Source organism: Plecotus auritus, assembly GCF_963455305.1.
Source record: "Plecotus auritus genome assembly, chromosome: X".
In the NCBI taxonomy this organism is placed as follows: Eukaryota; Metazoa; Chordata; class Mammalia; order Chiroptera; family Vespertilionidae; genus Plecotus; species Plecotus auritus.
Window position 1 is genome coordinate 24757299 of NC_137784.1, and position 23481 is coordinate 24780779.

Below are 23481 nucleotides of genomic sequence, written 5' to 3' on the forward strand. Positions count from 1 at the left end.
TACTTTTGCCTGCCCCTGTGTATACTTATAGCATATAAAAAGATCTTACTTATTTTAACATGTCTTTAAAAGTCTGCAACATTTCCTAGGGCTGAGGACAAAAAAATAAACAAGAAAATTTCTTTCCCTGTACCCGGTGAGAGCTATTGGCCAAAGGCGGTGATCAGCCCAAGGTAAGCAGCACACTGTTTCAATTCGGTGCCCACGGGTTTCTTCTTTGACATGAAGGAGAGACAGTTGTAACTCAGCATCTTGGAAAGCCTCTTCTTGTCTTTCTTTCCATGAGCTGAGTTGGCAAGGCCCCCAAACCCCTTACACGGGAAGCACTGATTCAGGCAGCTCCCAGAAGCCAGAATTGATACTAGTGGGAACTAAGATTTGTGGAAATAATTTTCTTATTGCTTTGCATGCCTATTATTAAAAAATTATATACTGCCTTTGGATGTCATTTTCAAGCATTGTCTGAGAAGCCTCTAGCATCAATACATGTCAGAAATCTCTAGAATAATATATGTAAAGTTTAAGGATGCCATATAGGTGATGGCTGTGAAAGAAGGAAAGGAAAATGTGAAAAGGTGGAGGAGAAAAAAAGTCAGTGAAAAGGGATGTGACACAAAAATATTCAAGCCAGAAAGAAATATAAAAGTCACTTTGAAATTAATCAGGGTTGAACAAGGATGGTACCAGTTTGGGAATAGCCCACATGGTTACATTTTTTTACCCCCATGAAATAAGCAGCATAAATGTATATGTATTTTATATACACACTATACTATTTGTTCAACTTTTTGGTAAAACCAATCGTGGTAAACTTTAATAAACAATGTTTATATTGTACGTGATTGCCCTTTCTCTTAAATAAATGTTATATTACCAAAAACATGACTGACACAAAATCTCAGCCATCAGTGATAGTTGAGTTCCAGTTTATTTTCTGATTTGACTTTTATCCTCATTACATTTTATCCTCTGAGTTTGAAAAGAGTACAGGTCAAAGCAAAATTGCTGAGCTATTTATTAGAATCTGTTAGTGCTCCTATATGGCCATACTATAGTACTTTGTCATTCATAATAATAGCTCAATAATAATATACTTCATTTGTAATAAATCAGTGGAATCAGAAAATGTGCAAGGTATGGCCTGATAATTTAGTTGGTAGCCTGAGTTAGGTAATTTCTTTCCAAATATTTATTCATTTTCACTCCTAGTTCATTCACACTTTCATCAGAACCAATTTACCATATCTTTATTGAAGTCTTCCTCTTTCAGATTCACCCCCTGCTGAATTTCAGCCTCCAGTGGTTCAAGCAATTTTTGTATATCTGAGTTAAACTGCTCCAATTCCTTCAAAGGAATGGAGGCCTAAAAAAAAAAGATAGTGCTAATTTAAATTAAAATTACTTTTTATGAGAAATATAAACCAAAAATATATTTGTTCAACCTCCTGTTGCTAAAATAATGACATGCATTATGTTTCCATATTATACTTTATGAAAGTTTTGAAATACACTAGGAAAGTACCTGAGGATGCAAATAAAGACAAACATTTAACATTATCAGAGCTGAATACACATGCAAGACAATGCAATTCATCATTCTGTTTTTTCAACAAAAGTCCATTTCCATATATTTGACTGGGCTAATTGTTAATATTTTCAAGTTGAATTTGATCCTGTTTTAAATATTCTGATATAAATACCATTTGGGCAAATATGTCTTATCAGAAATTGCCTCATTTATCAAATACCAGTAACCTTAGTTAAAAATGCAGAATTGTCTCCTTATCCTCAGAAAAAGTGCATGACTATCTGCTCAGATATTTCAAGTGACATCTTTAGCATGGAGAAATTGACAGGCATGTTCTCATAAGATAAACAATGCCATTAGCTTGCCCTAGAAATGCTTTCTTTGGTAGCACAACAAATTCAAATGAATGAAACCAGAACATTTCACATAAAAAGATCTGAATTACATATTTTCCAACCTTATAAATATCAGTTTCTTTAATTTCAAAATTCATAAGGAGCTTAATCTCAAACAACTTTAAAATACACTGGTTTTCAAAAAAAAACCATTTGAAGTAGACTGATGAATGTTAACATATTGAAAATCAAACATATTCAAAGCAGTGGGCAATATTTATAAAAGTTCAGTTAAAATATTCTACTGATCTTGACTCTGTGCTTAATTTCTTTGCATTAAAACACTGGAAATATTTTAAACTTGATAGCTTTTGAAAACTCATAAATGGCATATAGAAATATTATTTTCTAATAGAACTAAACATTTTACATTTGTAAAACCAATTCAGTGTCTTATGCCAGGATGACTGCATTTATCAAGTTTGGTCCCCACCTCCTCTTCCCCATCACATTCCCAGTCAGTTTTTCTTTATTAGATAGAAGGCATCTCCTACAGGACAGTAAGTGTTCAAGGATAAGACAAATATCTAAAGGTATTTAGTTACTAATAAAAAAATTGAATAATCAAATGTTATTTACCAGGGCATGATTGTCACATGCAATATGAATAAACACTTTTCTTCTAGGCACTTCTACACATGCCAGAAAAAATTTATGGGCTCTTTTTTTCATGTGAGTGATTTTCTGTACTAGTTTTTAAACCCTAATAATCGTTTGCAATTTGAAATATCAGATTAGGTTCCTAAACCAGTACAGAATAGTATTTTAAATATGCTTAAAGAATATTTCAACGTGTGTATAATTGATGCACTTCTAAATTTAAAAATCATATCTTATTCAAAGTGTTATGAAAGTAAAATGTTTAATAACTTTTAGAACAATAACTACACAAAATTAATGTGGCAGTATTTTAAAAATTGAATTGTTATTCACATTTGCTAATAATAAGAGCAACCACACTGCTCTGCACATTTTTGTCACTATGTGATAATAATTAATGTTTAAAATAACTTTTATTGAGTACCCAGATGTCAAAATAACATGGATCCACTTGCTTGTTTGTTTTTTACTCCTATACCTGCTTCCTCTCTTAGCTCATCCTCTCTCCACATACTCAAATATAGTGGTTTAAAAGTCTCAGAACTCACTTATATGTGGAATCTAATGAACAATATAAAGTGAAAAACAAAATAGAGCCAGAGACATGGAAGCATGCAGCAGACTGAGAATTCTTAGAGGGAAGAGGGGAGTAGGAAAAGATTAACCAATTTGAATGTATATATGCATAGCCTATGGACATAGACAATAGTATGGTGAAGGCCAGGAGTGGGGTGGGAGTGAGGAAGAGTGAGGGTGAATGGGACATCTATAAAACTTATATGCATATGCATAGCCCCTGGACATAGACAATGGTTGGTGAAGGCCAGGGGTGGGGTGGGAGTGGGGAAGAGTGTGTGGGGGTGAGGGGACATCTGCAAAACTTTCAAAATAAACATTTAAAAAATAAATAAGGCTCAGAACTTGGACCTCTGTACCTCTTTTTCAAGTCTCCTTCCCTAATAAATTGTATGATCTAAAATTTAATCATAGCTTTCATAATAGCTCCCAAATATTCATCTTTAGCTGTGACCTCACTTTTGAATTCCTATCTAAATTCTCCAACAGCCAGCTGAGTTCTCACTTGAAATTCAACATGTCTAGAAATGAACTCATTATCATTCCACCAAACTGCTTGCAAGACCAACTTCCTACATTCTGATAATAGATTATCATTTTTTTTTCAGTCACTCAGGCTTAAAACATGTGTGATGTCATTTTTCAACACTTTACCCTCATGTCCAATAAATATCAAATAATTGTCAATTCATTCACCATAATCCACTTGCTTTCCATTCCTAGAGATACCATCTCTCCTCTCCTTTCACAGGAACTAAGGCAATAACATCCTCACAGGGATATAATCTCCTTCCAACTTCACCAGTTCCATCCTGTGCACTGGGATCAGGTCAATATACTCCCCACACATGACTTTCATTATGTTATCACTCTGCTCAAGTAGTACAAATAGAATAAAGTCCAAAATCCAGCTTCACCTAATCTTGCCCCAAGGACCTTTCTAGTCTTTTATGCAGTTCTATTGGTGAGCTCCTGTTTTCTCTTCCTCAAGGTGCTCAGAACGTTTCTAATGTTCTGGTGAAGAGCCTAAACTTCTAAATAAGAATGCCTATTGAATCTGAGTTCCACCATTTAATAGTTGAGGGAACCAGGACAAGTTATTTGTCCTCTTTGAGCCTTAGTTTCCATATCTGTAACATAAGAATATGAAGAATATCTACCTCATAGGATTTTTTATGAGTATCAAATATGTTAGAATGTTGTCTGATATATCATAAATGCTCAATAAATACTGGTTATTATTTTTTCTATGCATCCATCTGACATAATAAATGCTCAATAAATATTGGCTCTTATTGTTTCCTCTCAAAATCAGACTCATCCATTGGCTCAGTTCAAGACCTCCCTTTTTGAAAACATACTGCTTATAAAGGATAAAATAAATGCTTGTGGACATGGCGTTTTTATTTTACCAAGGTATTTGACAAGCTCATGCAATTCTAATGGTGAACATGGAGAAATTAACACTCCAGTTTGGTAAAGTTGTGTCATTCTGAACAACAAAAATTATTGGTTAATTAATCTGCATCAATGTAGAGGGTGGTCTCAAAGAGGATTCCATAGGGCTTTGTACTTGTTCTGCCCTGTGCAGTATTTTCACCAGGCATTATTTAGAGACATATGAACATGCAAAACACACACACACACACAACAACAACAACAACAACAACAACAACAACAATCCACAAAGAGGAATGAGTTCCATGAACACCCCATGAAGATGAGGGTTGTCTGTTTTGTTCAACCCAGATCATTCCTAGTACATACTGTACACTCATAAATGAATATTTTTAAGTATAGTTGGTATGCAATATTAAATAATTATGTCAGTTTCAGGTGTACAACATAGTGATTTCCTAAAAAGCTAAGTGAATAAAAATAAACATTTCAAGGATCTCTTGAATGATCTAGAGTTTGAAATAACATAAATTTCATTGTATAAAATTGAAAAGACCTGAATACCAGCTGGTACAAAAATAATATAAGCAGATATAAACAGATTTACAGAAACACTACTACAAAATGAATAAGTATTCAAGCAAGATCGTGTAAACTTAGATTTCATTAGGAGTATGCTTAGAATCCAGATTTCCTGATCAAAGCCTATTCTGCATTTGTTTAAAAGGTCACTATGCATATTAGGGATTTGAATTAATCTCTGTGGTTCCAAAGTGAACAACCAGAATCAATGAACAGAAATTAATTGGAGCCTGAAATTTTGTTTACTATAGGAACAATTGATTAATGTTGCAATTTTTTCTTTTTAAAAGCACTATTTTTAAAGTAGTGAGTTTTGCATTGCTGAAAGTATACAATTAGAGTCAGAATGATGATGTATCAGGTTACATGTTAGAAATGATAGACTTTTCACATGAATACTTCCCTGAAATTTTATCAACTGACAGGAAATTATTTCCTCTGAATTCAAAGGATTCTGTTTATCTATAGCAGTGTAGCTAAACAGAAATATAATGCGAGCCATACATGTAATTTTTAATGTTCTATTTTCCAGAGAAAAGATTAAAAATATGGAATTAATTATAACATATGTTACTTAACCAATATATCCAAAATAGTATCATATAAACCTATAACCAATATAAATTAATCAAATATTTTGCATTTACTTTTTCATATTAAGATTTCAAAAGCCACTATGTTTTATACTTACAGCATATTTTAATTTGAGTAGCCACATTTCAAATACTCAATAGCCATATGTGGTTCATGGCTACCTTATTAACAGTACAGATTGACAGTAACTATTATAAACATGACTTTGAAAATTACCAAGAGCTCATTATTAGTTTGAAATATGTGACAGGAGTAATGTCTTACTAATAATAGTCAAACAGTGGATTTAGATAATTTGTAAAATGTCCACGTCATTCACACACATTCAGATTTGTTTTCTGAAAGGAATTTTCAGGAAGCCATCTAGGAATAGAAAATCTAACAGAGATGGTTTTGACATGTTATATCATGAATCTATTGCTCATTTATGTGTAATCCTAGGTTGTGTTGCAGTATCTTACATATTTGAATACAATGTCATTTGTCTTTGAAGGGTTTATACTTTGTCTCACCAGCAGATTTTTTAGTCCTCGATTGGGGGAATATATCTTACATTACTCTGTATTTTCCTTAACAAATATAACAATTTTATTTTGTATAGAAAAGGAGCATATTATATAAATTGAGTTGTAGAACATCCAGTATATTAACTAAATTAACCAGTGACCAACTTTATAACCAAAATATCCATAACTACTCAACCCAATTAGTTTGGCTATGCTACGGGCCTATCAGGCCACCCATTTGACATCTATGTGATTAATGCTCTTTGTTCAGATACAAGAGGTTGGGAAAATTTATGCCTTCCTTAAGACTCACTGGTTTACCACGAGGTCATGACAATTCTAACATGTAAAGTACTTTCTTGACCAATAAAATTTTGTATGTCATTACTTGGTCTTCACTGTCTTTGTAATTTGCAATTATTATGACACTTTATGAAAGAAAGGCATATAATCAAGAATCCATAATTTAATAGTTCATTCTTGAGTAATTCAAGTTTAAAACATATAAAGAATATAATGCCTGCCTTTTCAATTCAGAATTATAGTAAATTATTTAAAGAATTTTAAATCAATGGTGGATAAATCACCTTAATTATTGTATGAATTACTTCTATTGACTTTAAAGAAAATATATGACCATAGAATGGGGATAACAATTAAATCACACAGTATTAGTGCACACAAGATATGTTTCAGGGTTTAGAATACATAGAAAATAGTCTAGCAAAAGTTATAATGTCAAATGAGGAAGTATGAACCAAGCATAGGTTTTGAAGTTTAATTTTTTTTACTTACCTTTTCATCTTAAAAGCTTTAGCATGACTGTGTAGTCATACAAAGTACAAATAAAGTAAAACATAGGGAAGTTTAATAATTAAAGAGAGAGATAAACGGACACAAAAGAAAGAAGAGACATAGAAACTGAGAAAGACAACACTTTGTTTTCCTTGATTTTTTTAATGTTTCAGATTGCTGAACAGCTAGTTATGCTTTGCTGTATGCTTTAGGATTAATGAAGTTTAAGGCTTTGTTAAAGTTTTAGCATTAAAGGTGAAGTATAACAGGTTTACAAACAATAACAGGCTGATAAAAGCAAATTTAATTACAAATTGATTCATTGTAAACTGGAAGCATTCAAATGCACTCAGGTACACTTTATCATTTTTTAAAATGTAAGCTTTCTTTTGATTAAATAGTACTTCCAACGTGCATATATACACTAACATAATAATGACTGTGTTTACACAGACAGTAGAGTAAACATTTGGTAATATGGAATATGTAATCGCAGTCATCATGATAAATGGCCACTACATTTAAATTCCACTAAAATCTAAATTGAAAATAAATAATCCAAGTGCTACAGGTTGGTTTAAAATAACTTCAAATCAATCAGTTTTCTCTTTCCATTCTGTAGCTTTGAAATTTATTTATCATTACAATATTGTTATAGAATAAAATAAAATAGGAATAATTCATGGAAACTGAAATGAATAAACTTTCAAGGACCAGTACATCCTATAATACAGAAAGGACATACTACTGATAAGATATGAAGAGCTATTAAAATCAAAATATCTGGAGAGGAAAGAAAACTTAACAAAGAGAAATAAGCATATTCTAAACATCTATCTAGAACAAAGGTGATCAGATAAAGTAGTTTATAGATTTATTTGTTCATTCATTTTAAATTCATGAGAATAAACTTCAAGAAATATAAGAAATAATGCTGAAAAATAAATTTAACTGGTAATGGTGACATTTCATTGGTTACACTCTTTTGATATTAAGCAAGGCATTGGTTTATCTCTGATGCTTTGAGGATAAAAATGAAAAAAAAATAATTAACTTCCCAAATTTATGAGGCTAATTAAAGGACATTATCCAGTATAGCCCTATTGGTTTTTCATTGATGATATTAATTTCATGCTCACACTTTTAAGAATTATATACAAAATATTCTGATTGGTTAAAATATATTGGTGTTTCAAGTATCAGTCCACTCTGTCTATTTTATGTTATTACTTGAATATCTTTCTACCTCAAGATTACACGACTTTAGTAGTAGCAATTAAAATTGAAGTGGAAAGGATGTGTAAAATATATGGGGAGAAAGATGAATTAAAAGCAAAAATAACATTCTGGACAACTTTATTTTGTCTTCTTTTCTATTTCCTTTCTTTTTCCTCCCTACCTCTGCTCCTTTCTGATTTCTGTTCTTAGTTCAATTCTTTTTGTTATTTTTTTAACACAGAGAAGTGCACTAAAGTCATTGTGTTTTAAGTGAAATTGAACATGTTTATACTAACATATTCTAGACCAACAAATATCTGATGACATAAATAGAGGTAATTAAGTACATGATGAGACAGCATGTTGGCATAGACAAATCAATGGGCTGGGATCTAATGTTTTATAATCAGGCTATCTAACTGAGAACTTGAGCAACTCACTGGCTCTTACATCCTGCTATAAATATTTGGAAGCCCCTGGTTCAAGGCATGATTACTTTTGTTGGCTAATTGAAGAAATAATTTTCTTTCTTAAAGGATCACAATCAGGAATTAACAAATAGATCTAATCATTTAAAACATGCTAATATGTAAGACCCAGTAAGTTCTATCACATGACACTGCTCACCAAACTCAAGATCTACTTTGAAAACATTTTTAGATGCTTACAAAAGGAAATTATCAAAGTTTCAAAATAATGAACCTTGCTATAGTGATAGAAAATTCAAATGTGAAAAAGTATTGTTAATGTAAAATATTAGTAATAATAATTATGTTGATATGTTCATTTCATATTTATTTCAGTAAAATAAAATTAGCAGATATAGTATTACATAGCTTGGGTATTAATCTGTTACTATTATTTCAGGGTTTTAACTGTAATTAATACTCTATAGATTATGCAATATCTATAGATCTTTGCCTGAGTTTTCATCTATGCTTTCTGTTGTAAGTTCTCTGTAGAAAATTTTACAAAAAGTATATATATATATATATATATATATATATATATATATGTTATAAGAATAACTGTACCAATTGACGGATCCTGTTCTCTTCTATCAGAGAAGGTGTTTAATTATAAATTGACTACCAAGGGGGAAAAGGTCAACATATTTGTATTGATAATGCTAATTATTGAAAATTAGATTTTAATTAAAATGTTCAAATCCAATAAACCTTATTTTGACATTCTAGGTCACATTTGTAAGATATATTATTTATTTCCCACTGATATTTAGGAGAGACAATATATCTATCTAAACTATTGTTACTATATTTATATTTTATTTTTCACTTATAAAATCACTATTTAAGATAGCTTAGACTCACCCAGGTGTGTCTCTTTTTTCCTGATATAGTCTACAATAAATGGGAAACTCACTGGCTTTCTCATAGCTGTATATATATCTGAAAGTATCTGGTCCAATGAAGGACTACTTTTGATCTGCTAAAATGGATTGGAGGTCAAAAACTTGACAATACAACTACAAATATTTACATACATGATATCAGATTGTCAAAATCTCAACTATTTTAATGCCCACTAGAAAATTAAAGGAAATATGGCATGTCATACCCAATGACACATAAATCTTAATAAAGAAAAGACAGAAAACAAGTTCACTTTTCTTCTAGTTAGTACCAATTAGAAGGCCAATAATTTAACATTTCAGTTCCACAGAAAAGTGAACTATTTCTGTCTTTATAAGAGAAAACACTCTAATTGAAGAAATCATGTATATAAGTTTCATAATATCTTCTAACAAAGTAATTGCCTATATTAATAGGACATAGCTAGGAAAAGTCTGTTTTAGTCTACATTTTTTGAAACTAAGTATTACAATGGGACAACTATATCTTGATGCACATTTTATTCTTGTAATTCATATGCAGACTTTCATCTCAATAAGTCTTGAATCCTAAGTCATTTTCATTGCATCATTTTCATATGTAATACTTTAAGTCTAGGCCAGTTTTCAATGTCTCTATATCAGTGGTTCTCAAAGTGTGGTCCCTATATCATTAGCATCAACATCACCTGGAAACTTGCTAGAAATGTAAATTATCAGGTCCCACCTGATAAAGGTCTACTGAGTTATAATCTCGGGAGGGGGGCCACAAGTTGTGTTTTCACAATTCCCACAGTAACAAAGGTTTGAGAGTCACTATTCTCAACTCTCACTTCTTTTCCATTCCCATAGACACCTCTTTATTTGAGGTACCCATTGTTTCTCATCTAAATTATTACTATGGCTTCCTAAGTGGTTTCCCTACTTCCTGTTATAATTCCATTGAATTCTCTTCACAACCACTATTGAACTAAACTTTCAGTAGTGTATGAAAAAAATCCATCAAAGACTCCTCATTGCCTACTGAATTAAGCATAAACTATTAGATTGGTTGCCATGACCTCTGCACACTGTGTCTAATCATCCTTTTCTGTCTTATGCACAACTAAAGCTTCATGCTCCATACTCTATATTCTGTACGCAAATGCAACTTACTCTCCATTAAACACATTTGAACTTTATCATAAGTTTATCCTGAATTGTTATATTCTCTATGTTGCTAGAGAGGCTACTAAATTTACTCAGCACACACTCATTCTTAGCCCAGTATCCATGAACATATTTTACCCAACCATTAAAAAGTAAACTCCTTGAATCACTAGTAAACTCCTAGCCATATAAGCACCAGAATGCCAAGCATTGTGACCCGAAATAGTACATGGATGATAAGAGTTAATTCAAAGTGTTCCCTTTCCCAAACCCTTCCTTCATTAATTCTTTAAGATCTATTAAAATATCATCTCTCTCTCTAATTGCTGACCCCCATCTTCATCTTGGCTTATTAGAAAATAAAGAAGGGTAGAGCTGCCATAAACCACAGAACTCAGTAGTTTATTTTTGCCTTCCTCTTTTCCTTTCTATGCTTCTGTCTCCAGTTACTTTCTTTTCCTGATAGTATCCCTCCCCACCACCCTGCTATGCTACCACGTTCAGATGCCCTGAAGCAGAAAGAGCTGAGACATGATGTCTTTCCCCATTGATTCCACTGACTTTAACCAGGATACTGAAATTATCACTGATTAATTTTTCTAATAATTCTGACCATGTCTGTTAAAACTTTCATTTCTCAAACTGATTTCACAGAGATTAGGAGGAATGAAGCTTTCTTAACAATTTATAGATTTTTAAATGTGTGATTTTACATATCTTAGATCATTTGATTCTTGACACAATCTTAAGGTTAAGATAAGAAAGTCATCATCTTACTACATTTCTAACCAGAAATGAGGCTCTCATTGCTTTCTGGATTTGGGAATTTCCTCCAATGGACAGCCCTTGCAGGAGACAGAGACTTTATATTCATCACTAAATAGTGAATTCAGGCATTGTTAGTGAGTTTTAGGATAAACTTTTGCTCCATTCAATTTCCCTTTCCAGTTGACCTTTAAAAAGCATCCTGAAATTAGTTCTTATACTAAGTCTATGCTATATCCGTATTCATCCCCAACCTACTTTTATTTGTTTATTTTATCACCATAGGTTATTTCCTAGGTTATTCTTTTAAGTGAAACCTACCCATAGACTCAATCATAGAAGACCATATTCTAATCCAATCTTACCTTACAGAAGCCCTACTATATAACAGGAACTTGACTTAGAAATCAAAGGCCACCCCTGAGAATTCCAGCAGTTCCAGAATTATTGTACTCCATAAACCAATACATATACAAGTAATTATTTTAAATCCCTTACTGTATCAACAAAAGATCACTGGACTGTCAAATTTTAGAAATACCAAGGACTATAGATTAGTCCTAATTTTCCCTAATCTAACCCAGAAATTTCACACCATGTTCTGTGGAATAACTTGTATCTCCTGAACCCCATTATTGGAAGGAGATAGATAAGGGCAGAAACCCTACTATCCAGTAACTTGCTAATCCATTTTATACATTCTTTTCTAAATAATAACTCCTTTTGGGTGTGGCAAGATAGTTCTCCCTTTAAAATCCACTAATCTAATTCAACTCCTTTATCTTATAAACACTGAAATGAAGTTGTGGAGAAACCACATGTTCTGCCTAATCCTGACAAAGTTAGGCCCCAGAATCAGTCTTCTATGTATACTATTCTTCCTATGATACTATGGGATTGCTGGGAGTAACCTCAATCATAAATTGAACATCTCCATGAAGTTAAACTAGTGTTAAGCATATTCTATGATTGCAATAAGTATTTAAGTTTGTGTTTGTAAACATATTTTTAAAGCAAGTATTATTTGCATCTTTGTATATTTCCATACTCACTAATAATGGATACTCAATATCATTAACAGATGAAATGAATAAATAAGCAAATGCTTTCATGATGATAGAGTATAATTATCTCTTCAAAATCCCCAAATGGGGTCACTATTGTATCCAACTGTCTTTATTAATTTAGAGAAAATGAAATCATAGAAAGTAAAACTGTGATTGTCTTGTCAATTAATATATAATTGAAAATATTGATTTAAAATTGCTTATGCCTTTCTTCAGTAAGGAAAACAAAGACTGTACATCAAGTGGCTCACCTGATGCATGATATCTGAAAGTATACTGAAAAATTTGTACAAAACATATAATGAAAATCACAAATTTCTCTTGGCCACACTAAGCCAGCTGCTATTGGTGAAGGATGAATTCTACTCATTCTTCAAAATTTACAAATCATAATCATGTGACATCTTTGATCTCAACCTACTGTTGACAGAATAAAGAAAATAATACCGCCCTAACTGGTTTGGCTCAGTGGATAGAGCGTTGGCCTGCGGACTCATGGGTCCCAGGTTCGATTCCGGTCAAGGGCATGTACCTTGTTTGCGGGCACATCCCCAATAGGGGATGTGCAGGAGGCAGCTGAATGATGTTTCTCTCTCATCGATGTTTCTAACTCCCCCTCCCTTCCTCTCTGTAAAAAAAATCAATAAAATATATTTTAAAAAAGAAAAAAATAATACCCTGTTTTCTCTTAAATATTATATAGCTTAGTGACACTTTATAAACATATATAGTGGGAAGAACACAAAACTTAGTAATGGGTTATTAGCATTCATTTCTCAGGTGATTGAAGTAAACTTTCTGTTTTTTAGATAATAAATACTCTAGGGATATCTCCAGAAATAAAAATAACTGTCTCTTTAAACAGCAGAGTGAATTCTTACACAAAAACAAAAACAAACAAACAAACAAACAAAACTCTGCTCTGAAAATAAAGTTTCAAAGCCTGTCAGATATTTTTCAGGTGAAAATGCCTTACTTAAAATAATATATAAATGCATATAACAAACTAGTTAACTCAAATATTACAAAGAAGAAGCAATGAATTAAGGTAAGGTAATATCTTTTTGCTTTGGGAAGGTGAATTTTGAAGGGTAGCTATGGTTTATGTGCATAAAGTATTTAAAATTCATATCACATTTCTGTATATTTTAGAAATTCCTTTAAGTATGTACTATTATATATAACAGTGATACATTGTAACACCTTAGAAAATGCAGCAATTTTAAACCATGCTATAATTGTCTGTCCATATTTATAAAAGTAATTTTTCAAATGTACTCTCCTATTTGTCCAGGAATCAAGACTTACCTCACAAATAGTTCAATATCATTTTCTCACAAATAGTTCAATAACATTTTTCTCATTTAAAATTATTTCCAGTCATTATCTATAAATGTAAATACATATGTTTCTTTTTTACACACATTTTTATATTTAAAAGCATATATATATATGTATTTTTATATTTAAAAGCATATATATATATATATATATATATATATATATATGTCAAATTACATTTTATAAAAATTTGGGAGTAATTCCTTGCATGCTGCCATTTCCCCCAAAAATTGAAAATCTAAAATACTGTATTAAATATTTTTGCATGCTACCTATTATATAAGATTTTGTCTTTTTTAAGTGTTACACAAATATAAAGGGTTATCATGCAAAAGTTCCATATCTCCTGGATCTCCATTCAATTGAATAAATATAATCATATAAAATTACAAAAATTAGGATATATAAGCTTTGCAATTATTTGTTTTCATGGCTTGAACAAGTCATTATAACCTAACGGATTTTGTCACAGTATAAACAACTAGCAAGAGCAAGTTCAATAAACATACAAACACACATGTGCGCAGCCATTAAGTAGGAATAAATACCCTAGATCATGCAGGAGATGTACAAGGCCTCATTTGGGAGACTTGATCCGTATTACACACAAGCAATATTGTATTTGGCAAAATATGTCAGTAGTGCTTTCTTTAGATAGATGTCTTTTGTGCTTTTTGATGTTGTTGGCCTGCAGCATGCTATTTGTTACTTTGCTGTAGGTTACCCCTGAAAGTACATATGTAAACCAGTATAGAATGCAGTTTTTTTGTCTAGCTATGGCATGACAAAGAAATGACAGAGAGAAAGGGAGACGGGAAGAGACAGGGGGAAGGAGAGGGAGAGAATGAGGGAGGGAGAGATTTAGGGACAAAATTTCCTTAAATACATTTTGGATTTCAATATCCTTTTGAAAACCTTGCTGTGGGGGTTGCGTGACTCCTTCAGAGTACTGCGCAACCTTCGCAAGAGATCATTTATCACTAGTTTCCACCTCGGAGCAGGTCTTCCTACCTTTCCAGTCTTAATTCTGTGAGAAATGGCTGCAAATCGATGGTTGAGCTCTGAGATTTTGGGCTCTATTACTTTCCTGCAGTGTTCACCGCGGTTTGCCATCAAGTTTGTTGCTTGGTCACGCGTGGAGTCCACCTTTGGGCGCATGTCATTCATTTCAGCCTTTAAACGCTATATTCCATGAGCAAGAGACAGGGCTTGAAGTTAGTAATTAAATGGAAGTTGCAAGACAGTGAGAGAACAGGACAGAGTTAAGAGAGAGAAAAAGAGATTCAGAGAGAGAGAAAGAGAGAACACATGCAGATAGAGGGAAGAAAAATGCCAACTCCCATAAAATAGGAGTAGAATAAGAATATTTGTGATCTCAGGAAAACAGCTGTCCTTCCTTAAATCTGACCTATATTCATTTAAAATATTTACTTAGTCTGAGAATCTGAGGAAGGACAAGGAATGTTTTCCTGCAACAATTACAATATTTTATATTTAGTCTTATTTTATCTTATGTTGAATAAATTTCATAGCTCTGGAACAATCTGAACATACTAGAGGCCCGGTGCACGAAATTTGTGCACGGGGGGTGTGTGTGTCCCTCAGCCCAGCCTACACACTCTTCAATCTGGGACCCCTCGAGGGATGTCTGACTGCCCGTTTAGGCCCGATCCCATGGGCAGTCGGACATCCCTCTCACAATCCAGGACTGCTGGCTCCCAACTGCTCGCCTGCCTGCCTGCCTGATTGCCCCTAACCGCTTCTGCCTGCCAACCTGATCACCCCTAACCACTCCCCTGCCAGCCTGATTGATGCCTAACTGATACCCTGCCAGCCCGATTGCCCCTATCTGCCCTCCCCTGCCAGCCTGGTCACCCCTAAATACCCTTCCTTGCCAGCCTGGTTGCCCCTAACTGCCCTCCTCTGCCAGCCCTATTGTCCCTAACTGCCTTCCCCTGCAGGCCTCATCACCCCTAACTGCCATCCCTTGCCAGCCTGGTCACCCCTAACTGCCCTCCCCTGCATGCCTGGTTGCCCCCAACTGCCCTCCCCTGCAGGCTTGGTTGCCCCCAACTGCCCCCCTGCAGGCCTCGTCACCCCCAACTTCCCTCCCTTGTCAGCCCGGTCACCCCTAACTTCTCTCCCCTGCTGGCCTGGTCACCCCTAACTTCTCTCCCCTGCTGGCCTGGTCGACCCCAACTGCCCTCCCCTGCAGGCCTGGTTGCCCCCAACTGCCCTCCTCTGCCGGCCCAGTCACCCCTAACTGTCCTCCCCTGTAGGCCTGATCGTCCCCAACTGCCCTCCCTTTCAGGCCTGGTCCCTCCCAACTGCTCTCCTCTGCTGGCCTTATCACCCACAACTACCCTCCCTTGCCTGCCATCTTGTGGTGGCCATCTTGTGTCCACATGTGGGCGGCCATCTTTGACCACATGGGGGAGGCCATCTTGTGTGTTGGAGTGATGGTCAATTTGCATATTATATCTTTATTATATAGGATGCTTAAGAATGAGGTAGCTGAAAAACAATTTCCAATCCTTTCCTGGCACTTTTGAATTCCGTTTTGTTTATCATATTAAGTGCCATGGGCAAAACAGATTTTCTAACACATGGATTCTGTGTCACAGACATAGATTGCAGATGTTCTGTCTGACACAAGGGGTCAGAGTGACTACTGGTATAAGTGAAATAGCTCACTTCCTATTATTCTAAAGACCTCAAAGTAATTTTACCATGACAGTCCTTAACTACATATAAAGGTCAAAGGGAAGGCAACATAAGGCACAGGCAATAGTATAAATATGTTTTGGGGATAGTCTGAAATACATTTACAGTCTTTGATGACAAAAAATTTGTAATCCTCAGAAAATACCAATTGCATAAAAACAAACAAATTATATGGAAAGAAATTATAATTTTGACTGTTCTTTAAATAGTAGCCCACTAGTCAAATACAATTATTGAAAACTGCAAATCAAAGTAAGGTATCATGAATTTAAAATATTTGGGGAAAATTCAACTCTTTCTTTTTTACTGAGAAAGATGTCATTAAGTAGAAATAATACAGCATTAATAAGACATATTTGCACATTATACCTCTCATAGCCTTTACAGGAATCATTTTTTTAAAGTTAAGATTAAGTTGCCTTTCCTTTGAGAAAGATGACTTAAGATGTCCTGATAATTTATTTTAATACAAAAACAGAGAAAAGTATTGTTTACTTTATATATCATTAAAAATGACAAATTCAGTGTCATATAAGCTCAGGATTGTTACTAATCTTAAGATTTGGACACTGAATAGGCAAATGTCCAGGTGATTAGATCTTAAGTGTTTATTCGGATGGGCTGTGAATGATGCCTACCGGATTTTCATGTGTGATACAAGAAGGTAGTACTACTATTAAAATGGACAGGGATTTGCAATAGGACACCAAAGTAAATCCTGAATTCCCTTTCTCATCAGAGTTTAAGTGGCCTATAATTACCTGAGGGGTGGATATGGGCAGATATCTAGATTACAGAACTCTTCCAAAACATTAGCTCCCATTTGAATTAAGAAAGTACAAAGGGAAGGAAGAAGGAAGGAAGGAAGGGAGGGAGGGAGGGAGGGAGGGAGGAAGGAAGGAGAATTTTTCATTCTTATTAAGAAGTCTTTGGTATTTTTTAGGACAAACATGATTGACATAACGGTTGTACTATTTAAATGTTACTTTTCATAATATTTTATTTGCTACCTTAAGCACGTCTTCTTTTTGCTGGGGTTTCTTTTTCTCAGATTCATCCAAAAGTGTATCAGCATGAATGATCCATTTTGTGATGTGATCCACATTCTGGTCAAAGTTTTCCATGTGTTTCTGGTATTCCTTAATTTTACAGAGACATACCATGACATATTGGTTAGACAATGTTCTTAAAAGATCTGTCCTATTTTCTACAGTTTTAACAGACAGAAATTCAGTATCATTCAAACTACTTTTATGTGTAATCTCCATATGGAATAGAGCACGAACATGGAAATATATTAAAATACAGTTATAGATATTGAATTAAGAGCTAGAATTTATGTGGAGTGAAGGAATTTATAAGCACAAGTATCATTATTGAGTGCTTATGTAATTTATTTCCCATGATGGAGAGGGGTTGCAAATCTTCCAGCTTCTTCTCTTACCAACAAAAGGTTTAACCACTCTTCTGCTCGGGAAGTGACAGCTACCCAGTTACTATTTAGAAGACTCAGTTTATCTTCCACCAAGGTTTCCTTCTTGCCCAAAACTGTTTTCAAGGCCCCTCCGAGTTCCGTGACACTCTTTAGGTGAACCTTCTGTTTTTCAATCTCTTTCTGAGTAGCCTGTGAAAAGGACAGAATTTGAGCTTTGAGTAATATATTGCAGTCTTAAGTTTTAATGCTTTTGAAATGGCTGTGGGTATGGTTACTATGGTAAGATTTTTCAAGGATTGAAACCTTCAACTATGTATTTATGAATGAAAAGTACACCATATACATTGTAGTTTTCTTATTAGGTATATATGAACATATGTGTATATATAAACACGATTAACTACATCTTTAAGATTTAAAATTTTAATAAACATGAATATTACCCCTTTAAATATATTAATATTTAGTTAATTCATAAATGTATTGCCTAAAGTTAGACCTTAGAAATCCCATCCACTAATAAGCAAGTATTTTTAGAAAATTCAGCAATTATTGCACTCTTGTATTTTACAGCAGAATTTTTAGGTTTTTGGTATCACAAACCTATTTGGCATCTGTTTAAACTTAAGGACCCTTTCTCATTATAATGTTTAAAAGCATAAATTTAAATCCACTGGATTTTAAATGCAACCAGTTGTACTGAAATATAATATACAATATATATATATATATATATATATATATATATATATATATATATATATTTAATTTGTGAGATAGTAATGCATGTTTTCCTTGCTACCATATGAAACTACAATAATTTAACATCAGATATTTAAGATTAAAGCAGTGATAAACATAACTAGTGTTTTGAATTATATACACTGACTAGACTGTGATATAAAATTATATGCCATTTCTGCTGGTGGCAAAGTCCCTGGAACTGCTGATATTATTTGGGCTTGCTGCTCACATTCATAATTGAAAAAAAATGCTTATTTTCAGTTAAAGGTCAGTGAAAGTATAGAGGTAATATTACAATCCCCTAAGAGAGAACCACTGCTTTCTAAAACTTGATTTGCAAAATGTAAAAGTGAGCGTATTTAATATAAAAAAATTATGCAGAAAGTTAATGGAAAAAGTGATCCTAGTAAAAATGTTTATTGTCAGCTCTAACTATAGCCGCTTTCTTGTGACATGCTATCGTTCTCCATGTGACCATCTTGAACTTCCCTGCCTCTGCCGCCTCCCCATTCCTTCCCTTGCCCACATACAGCCAGAGCCAAACAGATCTTCTCTCAAGAAGCTTAACAGAGAGATACAGAGACTATGATAACACAGCAACTGAAAAGTCACTTGGAAATGGAACTGATGTGTTCATCATAGCAAGCTAAAGCCATAGTCAGATAAAATCACTGGGAAGCAGCAATAATAAGAAAGTAGAAGGAGCCCACTTGCAAAGAGGTAAATGAAATATATGCAAAGAGAATAACAGGGGTGGTCCAAGTAAGGGAAAGAGAGATTGTCTCTATGATCCGGCCTCTATCTCATTTCTTAGTCCTAGATGCTCTCAAAGTGTCTTTTCTATCTTTATAATATAATTAAAAATATAAATCTACCTAAATATCTTTCTTCCACACCATCAGGTTCTAGACCACTCAAAATCACAATACACTCTACATTTTGTTTTCTCCTTTGATATCGAATAAACAGGGGAATAAAGTAAAAAGACTGTATAAAATGATTTCTATACAAGAAACAATTACTGTTTCTTCAATTCTAAGATATTATTTTGTATTTTTGGTTTTCTGTTTCAATACTAAACTATCTAAAATTAATCAATGCCAAATGAACTTGTCAGCTGCCATGCACAGAGAGTTATTTGTAATGTAGCTGTCATATGTTTTACATGGGTGAGTTTAGCAATTCACATAATAAATTCCTTCATGTATCAATCATAAATGTTATTGAGCTCCTACTAAATATGTCATTATTGTAGCAGGGACATAGGTGATTCCAATTAATGAAAATTATGAAAAATTGCCCCTTTGGATGAAAACAGCCCCTTTGGAGTTTGACCTGTGAATGGTCATGGGCTATATTTTAGTCCTTTCATGCCCTTTGTCTGCACCATTATGTAGTACACACTTTGCAACTATACATGATAGCCATTTTTCTTGACACTGAGGATAAAATGATAGAGAAACAAAGTCTCTAGCCTTATAAAACTAATATTCAAGTATAATGTTGTCAAATATATGTAAATATTTGCAAATGAGCATTCTCTTCTTCCTATATTTCAGACTGCTGGTTTGTCACTAGAGTTGATTTATTTGCAAAGTTAACATCTCACAAAGTTGAATCTTAATTTATATTTGAATCACTAATTACCTCTTAAAATGTCTTCACAAAGATGACACTATGTTTTAGCTTTGTTAAAAAATTGTTATATACATAGACATTTGTCTCTTCTATGCCAAGCAATGTAATTAAAAGCAATGGAAATTTCCAAATCTCAGAAAAGATAAAAAAGTTTTGAATTTAGGAAATTAGTTCCAAATAGTTCATGAATCACAAACAACCTTTATGCATTAAACATCTGTCAAAATTCTCCAGCTCTAATTTTTAAGAGAAAATGTTTCATGTCCAAGGATACCATCATTCATTAATGAAAACAGTAAAATGGGAAATATGGACTAATTTGTAGTATCATTTTAGGTCCTTAAAATTATGATAAAAGAAACATATTAAAGTTATCACCATCATAAAACAAGGCAGTAATCACCATGGTGGTTTGGAACTACTATTGCCAAAAGTGATTCATAAAAAAATTTACACTCACTGTAAAAAAAACTAGAATTGAGCCTTTACATGTGGTACTCAAGAACAAACAGGTATTTAATCATTTTATACATGCTATTTTTGGTTAGGAAAAATACTGTACTCATTTACTGGATTTTTTATTTTCCCCACAAAAGCACCATTTTTATTTCATTGATGTTTTAATAGCCTTTATTGCATGGCATTCAGAACAATAAAACCATTTGACCATTCTAGTGTGGTGCTGGGCAATCAATAAGTGATAATTATTTACTATTTCTATAACTACTACTGCTCTGTTTACTATGAAAGAATATTTAAGGTTTGAAGAACAAGATAAGGGACATATATATATATTTTTTTTTTGCAATTCAGCCTTAGAAAAGAGAGAGAGCAGCCCAGCCTGTGTTCCTCCTTAGTGGTTGAGCATTGACCTATGAACCAGAAGGCTGTGGCTCGACTCCTGGTCAGGGAACATGTCTGGGCCTCGGACTTGATCCCCAGTAATGAGTGTGCAGAAGGCAGCCAGTCAATGATTCTCATCATTTATTTTTGTTCTCAAAAAAAGTATTTTTAATTAAAAGTATGAGTTGCAAATAATAAGATCTTAGCCTTCAAGAAATATGCCGGTCTTGCTTTTTGGAGATGATACTTAAATTTCAATTAGCCAATTTAGCACATTAGGTGCTTCATATCCACTCTGTGCTGTGCCATTCACTACCAGAGACAGGAGGTAATTTTTGCATACCCTGCTCTAATCTTACCTACAGTGCAGCTTCAGAGAAAAGCTGACACACAATCAAATTTAGTAACATATTAAAAAGAACATAATTTTGGGAAAAGATGAGTCATGACCAGGAAAAGCATGACAGGCTGCAAGACAGAGGTGATAACTTGAAACTGGAGTTCACCATAAAGGACTGGATAGTTTGTCTTGACTAAAGTACAAAATGATTAGAAAGTACAAAGGTTGGAATAAAAAGCCACCAAAAGGAGAATATGGGCAACTTATTGGAAACTAAAAACATATATTTTCTGATGTCAAGAAACCATTTTCCCTTGCTCTAATATTTTCCCACTATAGAAGGACATCTACATTTGCAGATGTACTGATAACTGAATGAAAGGTTTGAACTGCAACCATTCTCTCTATACCCTTACTCATTTCTTTCTAAGGGTGGTACTTATCTCTGGGGTTGGTTAGATGGGGAGAAAGAATTGAAAATACATTTTCTTTCTCTTAGGAAATATCCAATCCTCAGCACACATGCCTTCTTCTGCTGCCTTGTGGGATTGGGCATAGGGAGGTTTCTAGAAGGTCTACCCTTCTGAATGGGCAACTTCAAATTCAGTGATTACACTGACTAAGTTATAACTCAGCTCCTTTAGCTTTTTCAATCATTTAGTAATGTGACATCTTCTAGAGTTGATTTTAAGGCTGAAGAAAACAGCAAAATTATGCACACTCAGTTTTATTTTGACCTATGATATGGTCATAAATCCAATCTTGGGAGTTTCAACAGCAGCTTAATGTGAACTATATACTTGGCACTCAGGTTTTTTATGACATAAAAGAACATCCTCAATGTAAATATAAATTTCCACAAAATCTAACATAATTTTATTTATTTCCATATATTTAATTTATAATATTTGATAGCTCTAAAGTGAATAGTCAAAATATTAAACACTAGTTTCCATGATTTCAAAGAAACAGATTTGCTGTCTACTTCTTCCTGGCCATAGCAATTTTTAAATGCTACTCCAATTTCCTTAAAAAAGTGAATTCATAGGTTACTTTATCCTAATGACACTGAGGTGTCCATGTAAGGATGGAAAACACATTGTGATTTATTCTTCATATCTATAAGCTAAATCACTTGCCTCAAATTTTTAAATAAATTTATTGGGGTGACATTGGTTAATAAGATTATATAGGTATCAAGTGTAAATTTCTATGATACATGATCTGTATATTGCATTGTGTGCCCACCATCCAAAGTCAAATCATCTTCCTTTTGTCACCATATATTTGGCCCCCTTTACCCCTTCCTACCCCCATACCTTCCCTCTGGTAACCATTATATTATGGTCTGTGCCTATGAGTTTCAGTTTTACATCTCACATATGTGTGAAACCATCTTAGCTTTCCTGACTGACTTATTTCACTTAGCATGATATTCTCAAGATCCATCCATGTTGTCACAAATGGCAGTATTTCATCTTTTCTTATGGCTGAGTAGTATTCCATTAGATTTTTTTATCCAATCATTTATTGAAGGAAACTTTGGTTGTTTCCATGTCTTGACCACAGTGAATAATGCTGCAATGACACAGGGTGCATATATCATTGTGAATATATATTATCAATTTTGGGGGGGTAGATACCCAGAAGAGGGCTTGCTGGGCCATATGGTAACTCTATTCTTAATTTTTGAGGAGCCTCCATACGTTTTCCATAGTGGCTGTACCAGTTGACATTCCCACCAGCAGTGAATGGGGGTTCTTTTTCTCCACAACCTCTCCAACACTTGTTATTATTTGTCTGGTTGGTAATAGCTATTTTCAATGGCATGTGAAGTTCAGGATTTAGCCATCAGATCATCCACTCACTTCATGGATGCTGCAGCAGGATGG

The 23481-nt window shown here is 33.7% G+C and overlaps 1 protein-coding gene across 1 annotated transcript in view; it reads right to left on the reverse strand.

The window, feature by feature from the left end:
* DMD (dystrophin) overlaps positions 1–23481 on the reverse strand; it is a 2407712-nt gene that overhangs the window by 1443673 nt on the left and 940558 nt on the right. The window contains 4 exon segments of the mRNA XM_080651877.1: positions 1241–1363; positions 14877–15047; positions 17600–17728; positions 18034–18213. Of these exon segments, the coding sequence (XP_080508003.1) occupies positions 1241–1363; positions 14877–15047; positions 17600–17728; positions 18034–18213 (603 nt within the window).